This window comes from Ictalurus furcatus, chromosome 15, assembly GCF_023375685.1.
Source record: "Ictalurus furcatus strain D&B chromosome 15, Billie_1.0, whole genome shotgun sequence".
NCBI lineage: Eukaryota > Metazoa > Chordata > Actinopteri > Siluriformes > Ictaluridae > Ictalurus > Ictalurus furcatus.
In genome coordinates this window covers 16,001,202-16,026,586 of record NC_071269.1, presented here as the reverse complement: position 1 = coordinate 16,026,586, position 25,385 = coordinate 16,001,202, and the positions used below count along the sequence as shown (strand labels likewise).

At 38.5% G+C, this 25,385-nt stretch overlaps 3 protein-coding genes across 10 annotated transcripts; 1 reads left to right on the top strand and 2 right to left on the bottom strand.

Moving 5' to 3' along the window:
- The first annotated feature begins 1,742 nt into the window (after positions 1-1,742).
- Positions 1,743-10,658, top strand: emd (emerin). 8 transcript variants are annotated; one of them, XM_053643505.1, is made up of 9 exons: positions 1,863-2,541; positions 2,682-2,762; positions 3,864-3,953; positions 6,596-6,688; positions 6,789-6,823; positions 6,910-6,941; positions 7,072-7,125; positions 7,216-7,254; positions 8,116-10,658. In XM_053643505.1, the coding sequence occupies exons 3-9, from the start codon at positions 3,872-3,874 to the stop codon at positions 8,360-8,362; spliced, it is 582 nt and encodes a 193-aa protein (XP_053499480.1). In that variant the 5' UTR covers positions 1,863-2,541; positions 2,682-2,762; positions 3,864-3,871; the 3' UTR covers positions 8,363-10,658. The 8 variants fall into 8 exon arrangements, with proteins under 8 accessions (XP_053499475.1, XP_053499474.1, XP_053499482.1 ...); XM_053643501.1 differs by having other exon boundaries at positions 2,655-2,762; XM_053643500.1 differs by lacking the exons at positions 1,863-2,541; positions 2,682-2,762 and adding an exon at positions 1,743-1,833 and having other exon boundaries at positions 6,916-6,941.
- Positions 10,659-10,939: 281 nt separating this feature from the next.
- si:dkey-93l1.9 (uncharacterized protein LOC562339 homolog) lies at positions 10,940-12,126 on the bottom strand. Its single transcript, XM_053643508.1, has 2 exons — positions 11,382-12,126; positions 10,940-11,235 (listed from the first exon to the last, which is right to left on the bottom strand). Exons 1-2 carry the CDS (start codon positions 11,566-11,568, stop codon positions 11,102-11,104), a joined length of 321 nt encoding a protein of 106 aa, XP_053499483.1. The 5' UTR covers positions 11,569-12,126; the 3' UTR covers positions 10,940-11,101.
- Positions 12,127-12,387: 261 nt separating this feature from the next.
- Positions 12,388-19,390, bottom strand: haus7 (HAUS augmin-like complex, subunit 7). The gene is made up of 10 exons (XM_053643498.1): positions 19,217-19,390; positions 18,742-18,857; positions 18,571-18,638; positions 18,421-18,482; positions 18,073-18,152; positions 17,419-17,616; positions 15,532-15,643; positions 15,173-15,388; positions 14,849-14,960; positions 12,388-14,575 (listed from the first exon to the last, which is right to left on the bottom strand). The coding sequence occupies exons 1-10, from the start codon at positions 19,271-19,273 to the stop codon at positions 14,514-14,516; spliced, it is 1,083 nt and encodes a 360-aa protein (XP_053499473.1). The 5' UTR covers positions 19,274-19,390; the 3' UTR covers positions 12,388-14,513.
- Positions 19,391-25,385: the final 5,995 nt, after the last annotated feature.

Here is a 25,385-nt window from a genome sequence, read left to right as displayed (position 1 = left end):
GAAGGAGCTTCATATGTTCATCAGAGCTAAACAAAAAAGATCACGGTAATGAAAATATTTAATTTCAGTCATGTTCATCACAGTCAGAATCACTATTTCCTTTTATTTTATGTTTACTTTCATTATATCTACAGAAAGTCAAATGGGTTTGAAACGGCTTGTAAATAATGAGTGGATTTTCGAGTGAGCTTCTCTTTTCATGTAGACTTTCATTTTCATTTACATTTTCATCCTTTCCCCCTTTGTAGCTAAAATGAAGAGAGAAAAAACCCAAAGGACATAATGAAAAAGAAAGATCATGGTCATTCAAGAGAGAGAAGAGAAGATGGTACAGAATACTATAATAATCTTTTATGAATGCATGAAAAATGTTACTGATTATCATAAACACATTTTCAGATGACTGCCTAAAATGATTTTTGATTTGTGGATATGTTTGGTTTATATACCTACACGTGTCATATAGTTCACAGATGTAGAAAAGTGCCTAGATGTGCTTAGATGCTAAAAATGTGTTATCATTTATCACACTACAATACAAAATTACATGTCAAATAAATGAAACATTTGAGTTGAAATTGTTTTATTAGCCTACTTCTAGAGATGGTGAAAAATGACTTGAAATAATCATTTAAGCAAGTTAAGATAAATGTTAAAAGCCCCCTGATATCACCCCCCCCCCCCCCCCCCCCCAATTACTGTGGTCTACAACCGCCACTGCTCCTCCTCAGGCTTTCATCACGGCCTGAATTCTTCGAGTCATGGACTTCACTAATGAAAAACAATATTCTCCATCAAGCTGGTCACAACTTTCTCAAATAGCTGTTGACAGATCAGCTTTGCAGGATTTTTTTTAAATTTCCACTATACATTTTCCAGATCCAGACTGTTTTCTGGTCATGTCATTGAGTTGATCTGTATTTCCTGAAGAAAAGCTTTAACACTCTTAGCTCTGTGGCAAGATGCATTATCATCCTGAAAAATTACCTCATCATCACCAAACCTATTTTCTATGGATGGAATGAGAAAAGTGTCACCTGTACACATGTGCATTAACTGTTGAGGTCTCCCCTGGTCCTTTACCTGGCATGAAACCCCATATCATAAATGAGTGGGGGAATTTGTTTTTTTCTTCAGGCAGTCATCTTTATATGTTTCATTAGAACGACACCAGCCAATGTTCCAACATCATCTCCTGATTCATGATTCATCACTGAATATCACTTTCATCCAATCATCCACACTCCATGATTGCTAACATTTCAAATTGCTAAATGTTAACTTGCTGAAGACTGACAGCTGTAACCTAGTTTTACCCCTAGTTTTAATATTCTCTCTTCCTCGTCCACGATTTAAAAAATGCACAGGTGAACGTCAAAATAAATGCTTCTTTCAACAAGAGGTGAAATGAGATGTCAATCAGCATCAAACTGCGAGTAGCGAATTATATTTTGGAGTGGCACCTGGGGTGGCCAAACAGATGTCAGGGGTCAGGGGTCATTCCACTTTATTACACATAACTTTATTTATGGACTTTAATGTTGTGAATTCTTTATATTTCCGGATTTCTTGAGTTAATACTGATGTCTGGTGAAAACTTTATGTGAATAGCCTCACTGGACATATATTTACTGAAAACAATGTTGACGCGTTGAATACTTATTTCCCCTACTGTATATATAGATCAGTGGCTGCCCAGTGACACGCGTCACTTCCGCATTTCCCGATTCCTATAGAAGTCTATGGGAGTGTCGCAACTCTACTTTTCAACGGCGCTGTACTACAGACTATGAAATCCTGCGAGCTTTCAGTTAACATCGTGCATTAGAATGGGTAAAAGTGTGATCTCAATGACCTTAAAATCAAGATAGTATGGCCTTCGCACTAGTCACCAGGTCTCAACCCAAATGAACACACACACACACACACTCTATGGGATTTTTTGTACAGATGTGTTACACAGCGCTCTTCACCATCGTCATTAAACTTGAGAGAATACGAGATGTGCTCTTCAGCGCAGCACAATCAGTGTTAAAAGCGCATGGAAACAGTTCTGGTGGCTCTTTTGTCGTCAAAAGTCTCACTAACATCCCTTTTCAGGCCCCTTTGTCAGCCTTTTGTACATTGCCCATATTAATATGCCGAACTTCACTCACACAAAACCGAATATCGAACCTGGAGGGGGGGAAGGCACACACACACACACACACATATATAGAGAGAGAGAGAGAGGTGAAATTGATACACAAACCCAGCGTTGATTTATTAACCCAGGGATCTGGATAAGTGTGGATTATTTAATACAAAAAGCTTTAACTGAGCAGCGCCTGTACGCGGATCTTTACCGTAATGCTTGTACACTGATTAAAATAAAATGGCAATCAGTGAACGATTTCCAAAGCTCGATATCGCTTAGGCTCACATTTCCAGCTCTCACTCAAATTTACACTCCCATTTCGTCCTGTAACGCGTGAGGGAGCCGCCCAGCTCGGGAGCATTTTGCTAGGAAAGTTAGCATTTCCAGCAGAAACGCGCCCACAGGTGAGTGAGTGCACCGTGTAAACATTCATACATTTACTTTACTGCGATTTAAGACGCACGAAACAGGCGTAATTATTATGAACTATATGATTGGTAAACCTTTCTTTGTGCAGTACTTTGGTTTTTGATGAATGTCACAGAGCAGTTCAGATAGCCAGCAAGCTAACAGCTACTAGCTAGCAAACCAGCTGCGGACAGGGATTTTCCCACCACGCGTACAGGTCAGCTGTTTTTTTATTATTATTATTATTATTATTATTATCTAGGTGAACAGGACATGTTAGGAAGTCGTGTCGGATTAATAAACAGCGTTTCCTTTTCTACTTCCAGTGTTATTAAGCGCCGTGGACACTGTCCCTCGTCTGTTAATACAGTGCGTATCGCGCATGTGTAGGAAGGAGATCCAGTTGTTCCAAGCTGTGATTAGTTTTTATTTCGTACCCTGATTTTACACAAGATTAAAAGTTAGCTTGCTACTCTACATGCCTAAAACACATCGTACACACTTTTACCAAACAAGGCATTAACATTTCTTAGTATTTAGGTTATTGTCTCCTGCGTTGTAGCTACCTAAAAGAAAGAAAGAATGAAAGAAAGAAGTAAAATGTCCATGTTCAGTCAGCATTAACATAATTAAGGACTTTGGATTTCAAGGACAAAATTGGTCATCATATAGATTTCACTTTGTTTATTTTACAGTAGCCTACAGATTAAATTTTTGTCTTTCTCTTGGTTGGCCAGTGTAAAAGGCAAATGGAAATGAAATGCAAAGAAAGGCATTATTAAGAGAATAAGATGTGTGCATGTTTTTCTGCTGATGTGCAGATCAGATGGTGAGGATGGTGTCAAACTACAGTTTGGGTTACAGTAAAACTGCACCTGTGCTTTGTGAAAACAAAAAAACCCCAAAACCAAACAAACAAAGAAACCACTACTATAATTCAGGTTTTACTGAACTGAAATGTATTTACCTCTGCAGGCCAGAGCATAGACAAGGTTAGAATGCAAATAGAAACAGTTGTACACTGTTTTGGTTAACTATAGCCTACTATGTTTTATTAAAGTAGAGATATCAAGGTATGTTATATCCAGAAAAAAACCCAGTTTTGATAAAAACCTGATCATATTTTCATCATATTTTAGCTATTTGTTAGAATTCAACCACATAATTAAAATTTCAGGGGTATACTCTGCAACTCACATAGTTTTAGCCAAACTGCTAGATAATTTTTGCTCCATTAAAAAAAACAACTCATTTAATAATTATTATGTTACATGTAAGTGGCTCACTTTTTCCCCGCAATCTTTTTTGTGAATTACAGTTACAGCCATGTCCTCATTAAGCTCCAAGTCCTCTGATGAGCTCTGCAAACTGTTGGATGAATATGGGATTAACCATGGTCCCATTGTGGGTAAGACAAATGTGTATTCTAATACAAAATGTAACCATACTTTAATACTAGTTTATGATAAAAACCTAGTGTTCAGATAATGTAGGTGCTCATCAGATTTTCTCTTAATACTATATTTTCTCTTTTACACTGTTTGAAGAATACCAGTTGTCTACTTTTTATATATCCTTAAAATTTCAATTTTGTTTGTTCTTATTTACATGCTTTTTTTTTTTTGCTTAACTTGTCAAAAGTTGTGGTGTATACATTTCCTGCTTCAGTCACACCACATTTTTTTTTAAAAAATAAAGTAGGTTAAAAAAGCCTAACTAAAACTCTCTGAGGCTAAAATGAGACATTTAGTAGTTGTAATTATGGCAGCTGGACTTTTCTTCTAAAATAACTAAAGCTACTACTTATTCTCTTATGACTTATGGTTTCTAACCACAAGGGGTAGTGAACATCACCTGGACACCTTCCTTTTCTTCTTCATGCCTCATACACCTTGGAGTTATCTGCAGCTTATGGCTATGGTCGGAGATGCAGATATTCTGTTCTCCAAAGGTGGCGATAACCAAGTTTGTCAGTCCCTCACATGGTGCAGTTTTCCTCTGGTCCCCTGGTCTGAGTTTGCTTAATTGTTGAATGGTCTTCCCACCTCATGGCGTGCTCTCCAACACTGAGCTTGCAAAGTTAGCTGCACTCTGCTTACACTCATACAGGGGCCAGAGTTGAGTATCTCCACTAACTTGGGTCTCCCTCTGTACTTTGGCTTAGTCGCAGACCCCAAAGAGTCCTGACTACTGATCCCCACAGACTTCTGACTACTGGGCCTGTGGCTAAGCACAGCTGATGAAGTCAAGAGGATATCAACTGCCCACTGAGCTTGAGACATTAGCCAAAACACTAGAGCACTAGAACCACTTGAACATAGGATGGAGTGGGGTGCCCCTCTGCATGCCATCATTTTCCCTACTGGGAATGGTCTCCCTCAGCATATCCATTAATCTTTTCACAAGCCTCTCAGTCTAGCTGACCAGCAGACCTGTGGTTCAGCAATGCTAGTGTGTTTAGGCTGGAGTTGGATTCCCTCTGATAACCCCTCATTTTCTCAATCAAGCAATTCCTTTCCCAGCTCCCACACCCCTAGCATCTAAAGACTATCAGGCTTTGAGTTACTAATGAGCCAGGCTGCAGGACTCACACTGTACTTTAGTCTGCTTGCAGATTTGGACCCTGATTCAGAGTTGAATCTGACCCAAGTGTTACAACCTAAGCAGCCTTCTAGTCATTAATGTCTATGCCCGACAACAATTGATAAGCAAAGAAAGAGGCCAAGAAAGCTATAGGACTGGGAGTTATTCCCAGGTTGGCAGTAAATTGACAGTTAAACTTTGATGTTCACAGTTCAACACAGCTTCAGCAGTGCCCAAAAAACAAATCCCTGTCAAGCCCTAAACAGCCTGTGACAAGCACCCTTAAAATGACTGTGGGCTGCATTGGAATGGATGCTGATGTGCAGCCCATAGTCCCCAAATGCAGCTGACATGCAACCCATAACCCCCCAAAACAGTGCTGGTCAAGGATTTCTCTGTCCCATAGTGTAAAGATTTCATTGAGGGGGTTAAAGGACACTATACAGCTATATTAATCATCAGGGAAGCACAAGGATGGATGGTCTGCTATGCCTTGAATGAGAGCTCTTTAGGTGAGCCTATCCATGGGCACATATCCCCAGGGGAATGACACCTGCAACCAGATTTGGGAAAAGTTTGCCAAGACACAGAATGAAGCCCTCACCAATACCAAATTGACCTTTCATTGGCTGTGGGTCTTGCTGACGTAGCTGGACATTCTGCTTGGTCAAGACACACTTGCCCAGCAATCAGGCCACAGAATCCTATTTTATTGCTCCAAAGTAGCCATAGAATTTAGTTTCCGTTGACATTCTCACTAATGGTCTGAAAACCTATCGCTGGGAATAGATTTGTCGTCCTATATTTGTGGAAAGATTCGCCACCCTCAGCTAGGTTGTCTGTGTGGTGCCTCTGAGCAAAGTGCAGGTTGAGAACTACAACCAAGCAGTCCAGGAAACATTCCTGAAAGCAAGACGAACTAGTATACTGGCCTTGTATGTTCTCAGGTGGAAATGTTCTGTGAATGATGTGGACCACATTTTCGGGATCCAGTGTACTGCCCAGATCCTAGACTACTGGCCTGCAGGGAAGTCCCCATTTATGCTAAAGAAACGTTTATGTGGCACCCATTTCAGTGCATTACAGCACTGTGGATGGCGTCTTACTGGGGGCTTATAAACTTATGCTGGATTCATGGGGCTTCTTGCTCCCTTCAGAGAGGTCATAATGACATCTCCCACTTGTGACATCTCCTTGTGAGCCCATGCAGAATGCTGAATAGAATTGGAGGGGAAAACTGTATGCCTTGCTAATAAGCTCACCTTGCATGCGCAGGTGGCCATTTAACTCCAGCATACCCTTGTGGTTCAACCCACAGATTCTGTCGTATGACAGGTTTTGGTAACCTATCAACTGACCTTGAAGCATTCCATGAGATTGAACCTGTGAGCGTTTCTTGTTCCTTGCCCATACTGTACACGTTTTCTAACGTGTACAGTATGTATGCTGACATTGTTCTCTGTTTAGACTCTACCAGGAAGCTTTATGAGAAGAAGCTGGCAGAGGCCATGGCCAAAAACCCAAAGCCGTCTTCTGACAAGACATTCTACAGAGAAGAACGTAACAGCTTAATAGTTATTAAACATACAGTATTGAAACATCATATTCCAATTTTGGGAACTTGCTCTGACATGGTTGATCCTTTTTTTGTTTTTCACAGAGGAAGAAATCACGTATGTTACATATCATCCACCAGTAAGTTTGAGTAGCAATATCTTGGGTATAGTTGCATAGCTCTTCTAGTGATTTGTACATGCGTCTAATCTCTAACATATTGTCAGTTGCAGGTGCAACATGAAAACTTTGGAGATGTGTAAGTTCAGTGTGTATACTTTATACATATATAATTACGCTAAACTAATAATAGAGGCAACTAGGCAACATTTTATTGGTAAACGTTAATTCTAGTGCACAGATAATAACACAGTAATACATGTTTGTAGAACAAGAAGAATGAGGACCACAGAGAACGCTGATGACATGGATCTTGCAAATGAGTAAGATTTCTTTGACAAGTTGTCTTGTCAAAACTCAAATACTATCTCTTCTAATTTGCACATTTTAACACTGGTTTATATGCCCACCAGAAATGTCACTCTTCAAGGAAAAAACCACACCTGCAATAAGTAATTTTTTTTTTTTATCCCCTTTCCCAAGCAGAACATTTCAAACTCCTTTACATTCATATAGGTTTCAATCCAAACCACACTTTTTCACTAGAGCATGAGGTGATTACTGAAAGCACTGATTTTGTGTTTCTTGAGCAGCTTCTGTGTTGATTTGGAAGTATGTCTGGCTTATCATCTAGTTGAAAGCTATATCTGTGACCAAGTGTGAACCTCCTGGCAGAGGTTTATATATAATAATAAATTTTAAAAAAAGGTTACGTTAATACATTAGTTTCTTATGCAGTGACAGAATGTGTTATAATTGGCAGTAATATTATTTAATTACCGTTATTTAATTATGCCTAGTTCAGTAGTAGTGTTAGTTGATTGAAATGCTGGAACTCATTTTAAATAACCTTTTCTTTGTATTTAGTGTATTTTTAAAATAACCCAAACTGATTGATTAATCAAAAAAGAATCAATAGAATTGAATAGCAAAATAATTGTAAGTTGCAGCCATATTTAGCAGAACTCATGATGGAATCAATATTCACAAGAGCCCCTAAGCTATAAAATGGCACGAAACCATATAGTACAGTGGGCACCAGGTGCTTTTTCTTGTATGCAGTCTGCTTTTGTTGCCAAACATGATGGTGTGCAGACCAAAAAGTTGATTTTGGTCTCATCTGACCACAACATACAATTCCAGCTGTAGTTCCCATCTCACAAAACTGCAACCATAAAGCATTTACCCTCCTTCACCATCTCCTCATGTGTGGAGGTCAGTTGGACAGAGGAATTGTTTCATGTGAAATTTTTTAGGTTCCAAAATGCTTTATGGTAATTTAATTGCTTATGTATTTTTCTATGAAACACAAGGCGTACAATCAGCTACACTGACACAGCCTACCAGAGTACACCCAGAGCTAGATCAACAGCCTACATGAGCAAGTCAAGCCTGCAGGATGCTAGTCCAGGAACAGTCAAATCTGAGGGGAGCAAATCCGGTGGTGTGCCAGGGTGGCTTCGTGTGTTGGTTTTCATCATCATTGCAGTGTTTCTTTACTATGTGTACTCAAACATGGAATCTGCAGATGAAAACCCTTTTAAAAAGATTGATGTATAACTAGTTAATCATTTGTTCCATACATATGAAGATATGCCAAAAATTCTGTTTTTTCCCCTTGAGGTGATCTATTCCAGTGTTCATTACATTATAAGCACAAATAATTTTTTCTATTATGAATTTTATATATTTGCAGATTTTATATTAGGTGTACTAGGCTCATGAACATACAGTGTCCTCCACTAATATTGGTAAATATGAGCAAAGAAGGCTGTGAAAATTTGTCTTTATTGTTTAACCTTTTGATCTTTTGTAAAAAAAAAAAAAAAAAATCACAGAAGTACTCGCTCTCATGGATATCAAACAATTGCAACCCTAGTTTCCATGCTGGTGAACTCTCCTCTTCAGTTCAATTCATTTACATTTATTCACTTAGCAGACGCTTTTATCCAAAGCGACTTACAAATGAGAAAGATACAAGCAAAGCGATATATCAAGCAGAGAACAATACAAGAAGTGCTACCATACAAGATCTATTAATTGAATTCCAGAAGAAGCAAAGTGCAGAGTAGAGGTGTAAGTGCTTTTTTAAAATTTTTTATTATGAGTTGGTTAGGTGTTCATGGAAGAGGTGGGTCTTTAGCTGTTTTTTGAAAATGGTGAGAGATTCTGTGGTCCGGATTGAGATTGGAAGTGCATTCCACCACTGAGGAACAGTTAGTGTGAAGGTTCTGGAAAGGGACCTTGCGCCACGCTGAGTTGGAACTGCTAAACGTCGGTCGCTAATCGATCGCAGATTGCGAGAGGGAACGTAGGCCTTCAGGAGAGACTTGAGGTAGGAGGGTGCTGTTCCTGACAAGGTCTTGTAGGTGAGCATCAAGGCCTTGAACTTGATGCGGGCAGCTACAGGAAGCCAGTGGAGGGAGATGAAGAGGGGTGTGACATGGGTTCTCTTGGATTCTCTTGAATTCTCTTTTGATTCTCTTGAATTCACAGGTTTTCTATGGGTTTCAGGTCAGGGGACTGGGATGGCCATGGCAGGACCTTGATTTTGTGGTCAGTAAACCATTTCTGTGTTGATTTTGATGTATGTTTTGGATCATTGTTCTTATGGAAGATCCAACCATTGCCCATTTTAAGCTTTCTGGCAGAGGCAGTCAGGTTTTCATTTAATGTCTGTGGATATTTGATAGAGTCCATGATGCCATGTATCCTAACAAAATGTACAGGTCCTCTGGCAGAAAAACAGGCAAAAAACATTAAAGAGCTATCACCATTTTTAATCGTGGACATGAAGTACGTATCCATATGGCTACCGCTCTGTGGGTACCAAAACCACCTCTGGTGTTTACTGCCAAAAAGCTTTATTTTGGTTTCATCTGACCATCAAAAAAGATCCCATTTGAAGTTCCAGTAGTGTCTGCAAACTGAAGACTCTTGAGATTGTTTTTGGATGAGAGTAGAGGCTTTTTCTTGAAACCCTTCCAAACAATTTGTGGTGATGTAGGTGACTTTGGATTGTAGTTTTGGAGACTTTCTGACCCCAAGACGCAACTAGCTGTGATCCTTGGAGATTTCTTGGCCACTCGAACAATTCTCTTCACTGTCTTGAGACAATATAGACACATGTCCTCTTCCAGGTTGATTTATGACATTTCCAGTTCACTGGAAATGCTTAATTATTGCCCTGATGAAGGAAATAGGCGTTTTCAATGCTTTTGCTATTTTCTAATAACCACTTCACATTTTGTGACTTTCAACAACCTTTTGCCACACATCACAGCTGTATTCCTTGGTCTTACCCATTGTTATGAATGTCTAAGGGAATTTGGCCTATGTTTTACCTCATATTTATACCCCTGTGAAACAAGAAGTCATGGTTGAACAATTTCTTGTTCCTAATCACCCAGGTGGACTAAAAAACATACTTCAAATATGTTTTTCTCATATGAATTCATAGGGGTGCCAATAATTGTTGCACACCTATATTTAACAAAGATATTTTAGGATAAACCTGTTTTGCATTTGCAAATGTTTGATATCCATGAGAGCACAGTATTTTTGTGAATGTTTTTTTATCAAAAGATTAAACAATAGACAAATTTTCACACCCTTCTTTGCTCATATTTACCAAGGGTGCCAATATTAGTGGAGGGCAGTGTAGTTTTACATTAACATGGCTGATGCGTGTTGTGCATTTGTTTTGTTTTTTTGCTTTTTAATTAGTATGTATCCAAATTATATGGTTGTTGTTCACCAGCCTATTAATAGCCAAAATTTTATATAAAAAGAGCATTGTTGAATTTAAGAAAATAAGTAACAGGTTATTATAAAATAAAGTTGTGTCCAAAATATGTACCATTTGTTCTCTTTGCCTACCATTGTATCTATAGCAACCTCAATAACTAACACTTTCAAATTTGTTCTGAATTTCCTTGCATGTCTAAATGGCCACCATCATTCCAATCAGCTGCATATAATGTATGAATGTAAATTAATCATCCCTTGGAGAGTCCATCTGAGGACTGGCAGCATCCATCATTGGATTATTCCTGAAAGTGAACAAAGGTAACATTTTAGCTAAATGTAAATACACTACAACAGGTAAGCAGTGCAATATGGGGATACAGTAGATAACCCAGTTTATGAGCTGCTAAAATACTGCTAAAATCCTACTGTCTACATTCCACTAATAATAACTAAACAAATGTATATAATTTACCTGAACAGATAACCAACATTGTCCAATAAATAGTCTTCAAACTAATACTTTAGTTTAAAAACAATAATTGTGCACCATCACCGACCAGATTCAGAACCCAAGGCAGTGATGAGGACATTGACGAGGAGAGTAATGAAGACGAAAACTGTAGCCACATTGTTTAACATATTCAGTTTAGGTTGCTTCCTTTCATCATTCAGGTTATGTTTCACTAAGAAGTAGGGGGGAAAAAATACCAAACTTGATTGCTTAAATGAAAATTAGACGGTTACAAAGATTTGCAAGAAATGTGTAATAACAATAACAAACAACAATAATAATAAAACTATTGAATTCTTTTTAAAAATCTAAACCAACCAATGAAGATCAGAAGGCGGCCAACAATGACCTGGCGTGTGATGGACAGAATGATGAGTACAATGAGATGGTATTGGTACTCAGGCCCCTCCTGCAGTGCAGTCTTTAGCTGAGAGGAATTGGCCATCAGTAGAGCTATGTCAAGCATGCTCTGGGCCATACTCTTCTTAGTGGCATAATGGTTCATGTCCAGGTGCCAGTAGGCCTTTTCGTTCTGGTCCTTAATCCAAGGATTGTGGGCTTAAAGGAATTATTGAGGATGGCCTAAAGATTTTCAGTGACTAAGTTTCCATGGCAATTTCAATTAGAGTCAATTCTAGAGACACAAATCCCAGCATAAGTAGTTCCAGTAAAAAAAAAAAAAGTAAGTAATGCCATTACAGTATAAATACACTATATGGCCAATAATATGTGGACACCTGACCTTAACATCCATATGTGAACTTTCCCCAAACTGTTTCCAAAACGTTTGAAGCACACAATCATCTAGAATGGCAATGTATGCTGTAGCAATTAAGAATATTTCTCTCACTGGAACAAAAGAGGCCCAAACCTGTTCCTGCATGACAATGCACCTGTGCACAAAGAGAGGTCCATAAAAACATGGTTTGTCAAGATTGGTATGGAAGAACTTGAGAGTCCTAACTTCCAACCCCAATGAACACCTTTTGGATGAACTGGATTGCTGACTGCATGCCAGGCCTTTTCGCCTGATATCACTAATTCTTTTGTGGTTGCATGAGCACAAAGCCCCACAGCCACACTCCAAAATCTAGTGAAGGCCTTCCCAGAAGAATGGAGAATATTATAGCAGCAAAAGGTTGGGATTAAATCTGTAACGTTATGGTCAAAAATCACATATGGGTGTGATTAGTTAGATGTCCAGAAACATTTGGCCATATAGTGTAGAAAGTATAAGTGTGCCTTTGTGGAGGTCCACTCAAACCTAATTGGCATAATGTGAGACTGTATCCAAATACATCAGCATAACCTGGGCAGATAAAACCTATTTGAAGACTTAGTCTAAAAATTGGATTAACCTGGACATGCATTTCTCTCCGAAAGCAATTTTTTGTTTTTGCTATACACTGGAGACATTTGGGCTTTAGATCAAAAGATTCATATTAGACAATAGATCAGAATTTCAGCTTCTATTTCCTGATCTTTATATCTAGATGTGTTAAACAACTTAGAACATTGCATATTTGGTAGCAGACGAATTTGGGCATATGTATTAGGTGAGCAAATGTATTAGAACAGATAGTTGAAGAAAGTAACTTAATATTTGGTTGCATATCCCTTGCTTGTAATAACTGCATCAAGCTGGTGACCCACTGACATCACAAACTGTGTTGCAGGCTTATAGAAGCTTCCTTCAGTTGTTGTTTGTTTTGGAAGGTTTCTCCCATCAGTCTCCTCTTCAAGAGGTGAAATGCATGCTCAATTGGGTTAAGGTCTGGTGATTGATTTGGCTAGTCTAAAACCTTCCACTATTTCCCCCTGATGAAGTCCTTTGTTGTACTGGCAGTGTGTTTTGGATCATTGTCTTGCTGCATGATGAAGTTCCTCCAAATTAAATTGGATGCATTTCTCTGTAAACCAGCAAAGAAAATGTCTCCGTAGACTTCTGAATTCATTCTGCTTCTATCTTCAAGTTTATTTATTCTTTTTTACAACAATGCAGTCTTCACAGGCAAAACCCACGGTTCAAACCAAGAGCAGACATGCAGAGCTAGTAATTCTTTAAACAATCAATTGAACAGGGCATACCTGGGCAACAAGAAAGGCCAGTCAGTCACCAAAAAAGTTATAATATTTCTGATCACTTGAAAATTGGGTAGGTTCAAACAAAATGTGTCATGTTCCAAGTTGTTTAACACATCTAGATATCAGGAAAAATATTAGGAAATGAAAGCTGAAATTCTCATCTATCGTCCCATTCATCTTTTGCTCTCAAACCCAAACATCTTAAATGTATAGTAAAAACAAGAGAACTGGCCTTGCCATTCCAATACTTTCAGAGGGAACTGAGACATTAGGAAAAGATTAGTTATGAGCATTATTCTAATGCCATTTCATATGTGTGGAATGAATTCAGACTTAAAACCAAAAACAAATAAATAAAACAAGGACATGCTGGTATGCTCACACGAAAGAACCTTTTCAGCAGGAACAATTCTGTCACCACAGTGCTATATTTGAGTTGGCGGTCAGTATCCCAGCAGAAAAAATTACCACCACCAAAAAAAAAAAAATAGGCCAATGGGTCACAAACAATTAAAGACCAACTCAGTTTAGTGCAGCATTTGAATAAATCAGGATAAGAAATGTGCTTTGTTGGACAAGTACACTTGTGTATACATGGAGTTTCACTTTGCTGTTGAGTTCTCACTGTACTGTACATATTAAAAGATAATGACATAAGTGGATTACTATATACACATACACAAAATATTGTCCTGTATGTAAAAAGGAAGAATATTGCCCAGAAGGACTACTGAATGTTAAAGATTCAACAGAAAAAAAAAACCCCAAAATTTATAATTGCCAGTACACACTTTAAACTGGTAGGTGAAAAAAAATTCCCTGCACTGACGGCATAACAGACAAAAGCTAACACACAACACACTTCAGTCTGCTTACCTCCACAGTTCCCAGTGTGTTCAAAGGAAAGTCTGCTGCATTAGATATTGTCCTTTCTTTCTCCATATCATATATAACAGAAACGAGAGCCAGGATTAATTTATCCAAGAATAAACCTCTGCTGTCTAGCCTAGTGTATTCAGATGAACCAACTTGCAGTTGATCAAAAATCAAACAGTCTGTCCCTCCACCACCACACCTACTTACGGAACAGAGGGATGAAATAGTGAGGACACTTAAAAAATATTAAAGTACAGCATAAATGGTCATTTGTTAGAAATTATTTATTTTTATTTACAGCAGAGTTTTGGTATTTTACTATAAATTTAGGGTTTTTAGTCAAATCAGATGGCCTAGATAATATTAAATATTTACATGAGGGAAATACATTGGGGAAACTGTAGAAACAGGTTCTGAAAGACTATTCTGAAGCTGAGACCTTAGATGAGTAAGTGTACAACACATGTTCAGGCTGAAACAATAAAAATCTCATGACTGGTGAGGAGACAAAAAAGCACTGAATCTATTCTTCAGGGCCTCCAGTTGGTTGGCTGAAAAGAAACAAATACAAGAACAAATTAACACACATTTCAGGAAACTCAAATGGAATTAATGTGCATATACAATGAAGCAGAATAACTTATTTGTTGGGAAAACTAAATGGTAAAAGCACATGCTTCCTCAAATAGAAACAGAGAGTACTCAACAATCAGCAGTATAAAAAATTAAAAAAAATAAAAAGCCAGGTTCTTTCTCTTTTGTCATATGTAATATGGTTATCTTCATTAACTCACATTCCGGGCACAGAAATGAATAGCACTCACGTAGTGTATGTTTCTCTCCATTGGCCCAAAATTGCCTGTCTGTCTGTATCTGCGTCACAATCCCAGTCAGAGTGGATGAGGTTTTGGACAGCTGCTGAAGTGCTTCTAATTCCTATATGACAAAAACATATAATCTGACCATATAAATCTACATTGTCCAATTTTTTTTTTTAAAGTCATACTATATGCATATAGAGTTATTCATATAAAATTGAAAATTGTAATCCTCGTGTGTGAAACTTCATCAAAATGGAAAATTTTATAGAAAGTTAGACTGAATGTTAAATACGACTTAATTCAGTGCTCTGATATATGGAGCAGTACCATATTGCAGTGGTGCAGGAGCTGATGCACAGACTGGAAGACACAGGCGTTCGGATTAAGGACAGGAGGTGCTCTCTGGCAGTAGCCCCTGAAGTCCGTGTTGTAGACCTGACTGAAGGCCGTCATAAGCTGAGCCATGTCTGATATAGCCACTTTTAAAGCACAGGGTGACAGCGAGGCTGCAGGGCCTGACGCTTCCAACTGCAGGAACTCACACTAAAGAAAAAGATTAGTGAGGGTGTTTAAGAGAGGGATGGCAACAGTACGAAGAAAGAGATAAGGCACAGAAAGTGCATTATTAATTAATTTATTTATTATTATATTAAAAAAAAAAAAAACGTGTTTTCTTGAGAGCTCACCTCTTTACGTAGCTCTTCCAATGTACACCGAGTGGACTGCAGCAGAGCAGTTGCTTCAGCTATGCTGTCATTACTAAGCTTACCACATCCTGAATCATGATGATGATGATTCCTTCAACCCAAAAAGAGAAAGTCAGGATATCTTGTCTAGCGCACATGTACGTAGAAAGAAGTGTAAAATGGGGGCCGATGTACAATAACAAAGTGGTAGAGGACAGACTCAAATAAAAACTACTTGTGCCAATGCCACCAAGAAATGTCAAACAAATGGCACTTTTCCACTGCATGTTAAGGCTCAACTTGACTTGCTTTTTTGGATAGTACCTGGTACTTTTTTTAGTACCACCTCGGTCGAGGTTCCAAGCGAGCTGAGCCGATAATAAACGTGAGCCACACACTGAGGGAGTGGGAAATTCTCCTTAACGAGTGATTCTGTATTGTGCCTGAATAAATATGATATTTTAATACATACTTTGCATAGGTAATATTCTATTAATTGAAAATTATGTATCACTTATATCATTACAGATAAAATTACAACACAGGTTTCTGTCTTAAATTTTTTACATCTCGCTTGTTACTGATTTCCAAGCAGGCATTTATCGAAGTCACTCCTGTCACGTCTGAATCTAACTTAGTCATATCGAGCACTATGTAGGGTCTAGAACGCAGTTATTTTACATCCTTAATAGGGTCCATGTTCAGTGAACAGGAAAGGCATTTGGAACACAGCCTGATCGTGTATTTGTACACAGCTTCGATAATACGACATTATTCCTGCGTGAAGGCGAGTGGAAGATGGCACCCACTTTGAGGCGGCACTACACTGCAGTGGAAAAGCAAGCTCAGAAAAGTAAAGCGAGCTGAGCTGAGCCGTACCATGCAGTGGAAAAGTGGCTAAAATTGCTTGTAGTGTATATTAAGTTTTTAGTACCTGCACAAAATAATGCGATAACTACAAGGAATGCTTAGAAGTACTTCAAAGCAATTCAAAATATTTAACATTCCTCACTTCAGAACCAAAAGTCCCTACTCCTCCTATAAGCCACACCCTACCCTGCACAACGCTGTACAACGCAAACACACTTATCCAGGTTGAAACACACTCTATGCCCTGGACTTTTGGCTTGACTCCTTCCAGCTCCCCTCAGGGAGGCAGAGCTGGATCAGATCCAACTCTACCCCATGGGTTTTTTTTTTGCTGCAGTGAGGTGTAGTTGAAAAAAATTCCAGGCTCTGTAAATGACCATCAACATTCAACTAATCAAGACATGATTCAAACTGCCTGTAAATTATGTCAACTTTCAATTCAATGCATCCCCTCATGTATTCTGACAGTCTGATACAAAATTTCAAATTACATTTTATTTCATAATTAGGGAGGTTTGTTTTTTTTATTGGTCGCAAATTGCAAATAATGCATTAATGCTTTCCTATGGCTGTTCCTGATCGGAAATTTGAAATTACAAGTTGCATCCTTGAGTCAAACGCTGCAAGAGTGTAAAAAACCTTCAACACAGTTTTAAACGGTGGCTGCTAGAATAGGGCTAATGTTGTTATCGATTTATTAAAAGTCTTTCTCTCTCGTGATTATGTTTGAAAGTGATGTTTGTGAAGTCTTCAGCTCAGAGTCAAATTTCCACCTAAAATAACGCTGAACTTTTTTGTTGTAGTACTGTGTTACTTCATGTGAAAAAGACCTAATTTTTCATTTCCGAATACTAGTGTTATCTGCAAAAAGATTTTTGATTGTCCAAACGACGTACTCTAACTTCCAAAAACAATCTATATTTTCAGTGTTCCTAGCAAATAATCACGTTAAAATCCAGGATATGCGTTCGATAATCCGGTAACTGTTGAATCCAGACAGGATGGATGTAAACCTACTCATCGGTTTTACTGCTGTTTGGCTTAGCCCGAGTTGATTGTGTTGCTTTTAAGTATTCCTGGATGTGGGCAGACCAAGGATTGCACACAGGATTCATCAGCTGGATCAGATCAGTTAGGTGGTCAGGTGACATCAGCTCCTTCAGCAGATCCTCATTTGTCACGCTGCCACCTCCAGAAGACTCACTGCACATGTCACTGGAAAACATGTTTATTCAGAAATATTGTATACAGCAGGGGTTACAGTGTCACTTAGGATTACATCTTTAAACTTAGACTAATACTACTCATCTTTTTTCCCCATTTCCATATGTAATAACAGTATTTTGACTGTTAATATGTGCTTTCGTTAGGTGCCATGGTCCTGATGCGCACCACACACCCCCCTCTGCAGTGGAAGAGAGTATTAGCTATATGTATCTATATGTTTCTGTAGGTCTTGTTGCTGGGACAGTATTCAAAACTCTTTTTTTTTTTTTTTTTTTAACATATTCAACATAAATTTAATTTGACTGCAAATGCGTTGGATGATGGGTTCTGTGAAAACCTACAGAAATGGACCGCTATTTGGTCATATACTCGTATACCACTATGGTCCTGGATACACAGTATATGACTACAATGTACATGATGCTACTGAAAAAGTGCACTTACTCAGATGATGTGTCCTGCTGTCCAGCAATCATTAAAAGCTGTTCCAAAAACAAAAGCTGCCGTAATGGTGTGGCAAAGCCCTGTACCCAGGAGACAGACCATCAACACAACAATCAAATAGGAACTAAACTACCAGTTTAAAAATCTATGTGGTGTAAAAACTCTCACCAAACAAGTAATCTACAACACTTGAGAGTCGTTTCTATTTTCAAGCTAGTGCCACCAACATGACATTTGCTTAAATTGCTTTTCATTAGCAATACGATCCTTTATCCAGCGCATGCCTTGGCATAAACTTTTTTTTTTTTTAAGGGAAATTGATTAAAATTTTATCTTAAAATGACATACCTTGATTAACTCCAGGTCATCCGATTTACATAACAGCATTTCATGGCCAAACCGTGTGATTTCTATGTTTGGTGTGAAAAAAACATATATAACTCAATAGAAAGAACCACTTATTTAACACTTTTATAGGCATAAACAGAATATCTTTACCTTTTGCCACTTCTTCTGTCTCTGACGATTTGATTGTTGAGAACTTGTCTCTCAGGGATGGGCAGATTCTTTACAACATATAAACAAAACAAATGTAGTTTTACTTCAGATGCATGCACATTCTTACATAACTCGTAAGAATGTTCACGGTGTTCACTTGTGTTAACACACCTGGTACAAATCCATTTCAGTATGTCCATGCGGTGCAATGAAGGAGTGCAGAGGAGCTCCTGCATGCTGCCCGCTTCTCTCAGGTAAAGACCGTCCACAGAGGGACAGGAGAGCCTCTGAACACAACATAAACAACATAACCTCCGCATTCAGCCTGCTCGTCTTGGTAGCTAGCTAACTAGCATCACTCGGCTACATATGAGTAATGCTAATTCTTAAACGTATTATAAAAGCAGCAAGTAAACAGTAAAACCGAAGTAAATGTCAACTAAATCACAGTTATGGGCATAAAGCAACACGGGTTATGTTTTGTTATAGGACCCTTGTTAACTATTCAGCTAGCTAGCTAACTGGGCTATAAGTATCATAATTTAACATTAACAACAACCACTATAGCTACCGTTACAACGTTAAAACAATACTACATATGGCATCATGTTCAAGCTATATACAATTTTTAAAACATTAACATTACCCGAAGGCTGCTGTAAACACTTAGAGAGAGGTGTTGTTCTTTTGAATCGCCCGCCATTGTGTGTGTGTGTGTGTGTGTGTCTCTCTCTCTCTCTCTCTCTCTCTCTCAGAGCACTGCTTACTTCCTCTCTTCTAGCTCCTTCGTGTGTGAGGAAAAGAAACGGAGACGGGATTTTTGAGCACGTCGGATGAGACGACCTTTATATTTGTGTTCCTTATTATTCTAACATTTCTTGACATTTGAAATGTTTGGAGGAAGTTCTCGAGAGTGCATGAATTTAAAAATGGGCATGTGGGACGTTTAACGCGCAGTTCAATACACAGTTACACGAGTATTACAACAGTTTCAGTCATTCTGATTAGTAAACACGGGCACTGAGGGATGATTTATACTTCTGCGAGCACGTCGGGTAATGGACGCATTCGGGAACTAACGCCAACGTGTCCACTAGAGGGCAGTGTCGCATGATCCTTACCAGAAAACGAAAGAAATAGCGGATAACAGCAAGGATATATACCGCTGCAGCCTGGCGACCTCCAAGTGGGCGGTACTTACGCAGCAAGTAGGCAGAATTTTGGAGGAGGGCGGTGCTTTAGGCGGGATTTCACAAATGGGCGGAATTAGCGTGTTTCGTGTTTCTCTGTAGGAATAATAAACGGAATGCAGCACTGGCCTAACTTTCTTTTGTAAAGTGCAGGGGAAAAGAAACACTTTTGCCCCTTCTGATGTTTGATCTGAACATTAAGTGAAGCTCTTGACTTGTATCTGCATGATTATGCATTGTGCTGCTGTCACATGATTGACTGATTGGTTAACTGCATAAATGAGCACGTGTACAGATGTTCCTATTACAGTGAACCGCGAGTATGTGTGTGTGTGTGTGTATATATATATATTTATATATATATATATATATATATATATATTACGACTTTTACTTCCTCTAGATAGTCAAGTTTGATCGACTTCTCGGCGCTCCGCCAAGGCCCGCGAGGAGCCCCGGCGGGGCCGATCCGAGGACCTCACTAAACCATCCGATCGGTAGTAGCGACGGGCGGTGTGTACAAAGGGCAGGGACTTAATCAACGCGAGCTTATGACCCGCGCTTACATATATATATATATATATATATATATAATATATGTACACACATACTCGCCGTTCACTGTAATAGGAACATCTGTACATCTGTACAACTGTATGTATATATATATATATATATATATATATATATATATACAACATTGAGATTCTTTACAAGGCATTTTTATCGGTTTCTGTCGCAAGCTGGCTGTGATAGAAGGGTTTCAAACACAGTGTATTGTAGCTTCCTGTGTATGGGGCAGATCAGTCAGAGTGTCCATGCTGACTCCTGTCCACCACCGAAAGCACCTACATTGGGCACATGAGCATCAAAACTGGACCATGGAGCAATGGAAGAAGGCGGTCTGGTCTGGTGAACCATGTTTTCTTTTACTTCATTTGGATAGTGTGTACGACGCTTACCTGGGGAAAGAGATGGCACCAGGATGCACTATGGGCAGAAGGTAAGCTGGTGGAGGAAATGTTCTACTGGGATTGGGTCCTGGCATTCATGTGGATGTTACTTTGACACGTACCACCCACCTAAACATTGTTGCAGACTAAGTACACCCCTTCATGGCAGTGGTATTCCCTAATGACAGTGGCCTCTTTCAACAGGATAATGTGGCCTGCCACATTCCAAAAAATGTTCAGGAATGGGTTAAGGAACATAACAGTGTTCAAGGTGTTGACTTGGCCTCCAAATTCCCCAGACCTCAATCCGATCGAGCATCTGTGGGATGTGCTGGACGAACAAGTCTGATCCATGGAGACCCCACCTTGCAAATTACAGGATTTAAAGGATCTGCTGCTAACCTCTTGGTGCCAGTTACCACTGCACACCAGCAGGGGTCTTGTGGAGTCCATGCCTCGAGGGGTCAGAGCTGTTTTAGGCACACAAAGGGGACCTACACAATATTAGGCAGGTGGTTTTAATGTTATGGCTGATCGGTGTAATGGTCTAGAATAGTATGCAATAAGTAAGTCAGTCTGTACAGGATTTCGCTGAATTTTTTGTGATTGCTGCGGCCAAAAATATTTGATTTTGCTGCAGCTTTTTTTCAAAATTTACGATTTTTGTGCTATTTTTTGCAGAAAACTCCTTGAATTGGTGAAATTGCAATTGCACAAAATTGTTTTGCATGGTCTTTTGCAGTGATGTTTGTTGGTAAATGCAATCTTTTAGCTGCACTCATGTTTGACACACCTGAATCAAAGAGGGCTTTGGTTGAATACGCATTGTGATGATGTCACATGATGCTTCTTGGACCAAATCTGCATAAAATCTGTGGTAATTTTGAAAAATTGCAAGCCCCTCAGAATTTTGCAGAGTTTGCTTGATTTTGCATTCATTTCTGCAATCGCAGAAATTAGGGACTGGTTAGTATGTACGTTTCAAATGTTGGGTGTCCCCTCCCATTATTTACACTGGTATTGCACCATGTGAATGCATCGCAAATGACAATGCCTGTCAAAAACTACGCTAACGCACTCTCCTGTTGTACCACTCCAAAGTTGGCACAATATAGAAAATGCTACTAAACAAAGAGGAGTGATTTGCAAATATACTTTGTATTTAAACAAACAAACAAAAAAAACATATAAAGACAAGGTATTTGATGTTTTACCGAATGGACACCTATTATGAATCTTTTTACAAGGGGCCTGTTCAAATTTGAGGTCACATTGGAGAGAAAATGAAAACGACTCATTTTGAGATACTGTTTATGATTTATGGGGAGTATAAAAAAAGGAGTGGGTGGATTTTTACTATTGTAGGGTGGTTGTGTACACACACTGCCGACACACATTTATGTTCAAACACCATGTAAAAGTTAATTTTGCATAATAGGTCTCCTCTAATCAACTGCATAGTTTTTTTTTTTTTTAAGGTAAATGTTTATTTTTGAAATTGATACATGCAACAAGTTCCAAAAAAGTTGGGATAGGGGCAATTTAGGACTAATAGCAATGTGACAAGTTGAAATAAGAAGGTGATGTGAAACAGGTGAGGCAATCGTCTAATCATAGTATATAAGGAGCCTCCAAAAAAGGCCTAGTCCGATTTTGGGCATTTCACCTTCTACACTGCATAATATAATAAAAAAAATTCAAGGAATCCAGTTAAATCTCTGTGCATATAGGGCAAGGCTGAAAACCACTTCTGAATGCACGTGATCTCCAATCCCTCAGACGTCACTTCTTAAAAACTGTCATGAGTCTGTAATGGATATCCTGACATGGGCTCAGGAATAGCTTGGTAAACCTTTGTCATCCAACACCATTTGCCGTTGCATCCACAGATGCAAGTTAAGATTTTACTATGCAAAGCAGAAGCCATACATCAACACTGTCCAGAAGGGGGTGTGTCAGTGCCCACGGCATGGGTAACTTGCATATCTGTGAGGACACCATTAATGCAGAAATATATGTACACATTTTGGAGCAACATATGCTGCCATCCAGAGCAGGACGCCAAACCAAATTCTGCCCAGATTACAAGCGCATGGTTGCATAAGCAGAGAGTGCGGGTGCTAGCATGGCCTGCCTGCAGTCCTGACCCATCTCTGATTGAGAATGTGTGGTGCATTATGATGTGCAAAATAAGGCAACGAAGGCCCCATACAGTTGCGCAGCTGAAGAAATGCATAATGGATGAATGGGGGAAAATTCCGCTTGCTAAACTTAACCAACTGGTGTCTTCAGCGCCCAAACACTTAGTAAGCGTTATTAAAAGAAAAGGTGATGTTACACAGTGGTAGACAGTCAACTGTCCCAGTTTTTTTTGGAGTGTGTTGCAGTCATCAGATTGGAAATGAGTGTATATTTTCAAAAATAAATTAAATTCACAAAGTTAAAACATCAAATGTGTCAATAATGCATTTTCAATATACAACAGGGTGAATTGAATTTTCAAATGACTCTTTTTGTTCCTTTGTTTGGTTTTTTTGCATTTTCCATATTGTCCCAACTTTTTGGAATTGGGGTTGTAAATACTCAACATGTGTTCTTGCGTTATTGTGGCAGTTACAAAGCTCATATCTCAAGAGGGTGATAGAGAGTTTTTAGACCTTCTTGAAACATTTCCATTAACATTACCGAATTTTAAAATTCGGAAAAAGCAAGTTAAGCCTTTACACCCCGGAGGGAAGCAGCCTAGTATAGGTGTTTCTGTATGCCACCAGTATAAGTGTTTCTGTGTGCCACGCTTACCCATAAACCCCTTTCCATCGCTATACAAATACATATTTGTATAATACAACAAAACAAAACTCAACTTGTACTGTACTGTTGCTGTATTAACTCATACTAACTCCTCTCTGACAGTTTGAACTTGATAGTATTCTTAGACCCTAACATATTTCTATTAACATGAGGATGTTTTTGAGAGAGACTATAAGGGACTTAGGTTGCTCAGAATAAGGAGCTTTGCTAAATGCAATAAATATATTTCATTCATCATTAAAAATGAGTATACACTTTATCTTCAGTAAATGCTTTATCCTACTCAAGGGTGCGGGTGCATCTGGAGCATGTCCCAGGAACACTGGGCACAAGACAGGGGAATTCGAATACCAGTCTATCGCAGGGATATGCAGATAATTTAACATAGCCAAACCACCTATGTGAATGCTGATTTTGAAAATGAGAGGAAACTGCAGAACCTGGAGGAAACCTACATGAACACAGGCAGAACCTGCAAAACTGCACACAGATAGTAACCCATGCCATCAATACCCTCCTCTTGTATCCTGAAAATTGGTACTGAGTGGCCAGTTATCATCAGTGTATACAATGAAAACTACAGTTTAGTGACAGGATACTGTAAAATAATCAACCACTCTGACATTAGAATTTATTTTCCAGTAATGTTATTGCTTCTGAGTTTTTCACAATTGCGTGATTATTATTATTTTCATGCATGTGTGTCCCCTATTATTAAAGAAATTAAGCACAGCCACACAATGAAACACAACCACAGACACTGGTCAAAGTTATTATTGTACAATACTTTGTTTTTTTTTTATACAGACAAAAAGTGTTGACTTATTTTCCCAGTAAATTCTTAGATTTCCATACAGTTTAGTCTACAGTATACAGGTGTGTTCTTTCATCATATATAGATACTTTTTCTCTTAAGTAACAGGCAGGTAATTATTAATATATTTAATAGTCTGGATTTTTTTCTCTTCTTTTTTTTTTTGTCTTTTTTGTTCATTGTAGCGCAGTAATTGTATGCTCAGGAGAATGTGCAACTGTCTGTTTTTTTTCCATCAGTTAAAAGAGCACTGCTGGAAAAAACAATAATAGTTATATAATCATAATCATAATAATGTACAAGATGTTTAATTTCCATATTTTACAAAAAAGCAAAAAAGAGAAAATAGAGGGGAAGAGACAAAGAATAAAAGGAAAAGAAATGTGCTTAAGTTGTAAACAAAAGATGCACGTGCACATTTTGGCAAAAAATGTACAGCATTGGTGCAGTTGTACAATATTTTATAATTTTTTATATTTAATATATTATATACTCTTTTCACATTTTTTCACCTTACCTTGAATGAACTTCCTACAACAAAATGGAAAAAGGCAGACAATGGAGTTTTTGATTTCATTTAAATATTCCTTCAACACTTTTGGAATTTTCATCAGCAGATAGTTGACTTGGAGAGGAGGGATATCCTACGTATGACCTAATATAATTCATCCCTTAGTGGAGTTGAATGAAATTTAGAACTGACATCCTTCAAAGACAATTATAGCTTTTAAGACTATTTTGATGCAGTTTAGCTCTGTGTATGATTATATAAGATATGGCAAAGAATACTTCATAATCATGAGTTAAGCAAGTTTAGTGATCATTTCTGCCTTCACTGGCCATTGTTTTAGCAGACTGACTGTGTCAGTACATTGAAAAAGGGTCTGTGCTTTCTCAAAACCTACCAGCGCTCTCAATTCATGAGACTCCACTGGGACTGTTAGTAACATGGACCCTTCCAATGGTTTGGACACATATGGATAGAGATCAAATATTTAACCCTGAAGTAATTAAAATGGGTGGAAAATTCACTCCTTTGTATGCTCA

Excerpts from the sequence above, each read along its gene's own strand:
- si:dkey-93l1.9 (XM_053643508.1), bottom strand. The coding sequence starts at position 11,568 with ATGAACCATTATGCCACTAAGAAGAGTATGGCCCAGAGCATGCTTGAC. Across the intron at positions 11,236-11,381 it reads CCGCCTTCTGATCTTCATTG|TGAAACATAACCTGAATGAT; the intron begins GTTGGTTTAGAT and ends CCTACTTCTTAG.
- emd (XM_053643499.1), top strand. Across the intron at positions 7,126-7,215 it reads GACATGGATCTTGCAAATGA|AAATGTCACTCTTCAAGGAA; the intron begins GTAAGATTTCTT and ends TATGCCCACCAG. Across the intron at positions 7,255-8,115 it reads AAAAACCACACCTGCAATAA|GCGTACAATCAGCTACACTG; the intron begins GTAATTTTTTTT and ends ATGAAACACAAG.
- haus7 (XM_053643498.1), bottom strand. The coding sequence starts at position 19,273 with ATGGCGGGCGATTCAAAAGAACAACACCTCTCTCTAAGTGTTTACAGC. Across the intron at positions 18,858-19,216 it reads GTGTTTACAGCAGCCTTCGG|AGGCTCTCCTGTCCCTCTGT; the intron begins GTAATGTTAATG and ends TGTTGTGTTCAG. Across the intron at positions 14,576-14,848 it reads TGGAGAGAAACATACACTAC|CCAACCAACTGGAGGCCCTG; the intron begins GTGAGTGCTATT and ends GTTTCTTTTCAG.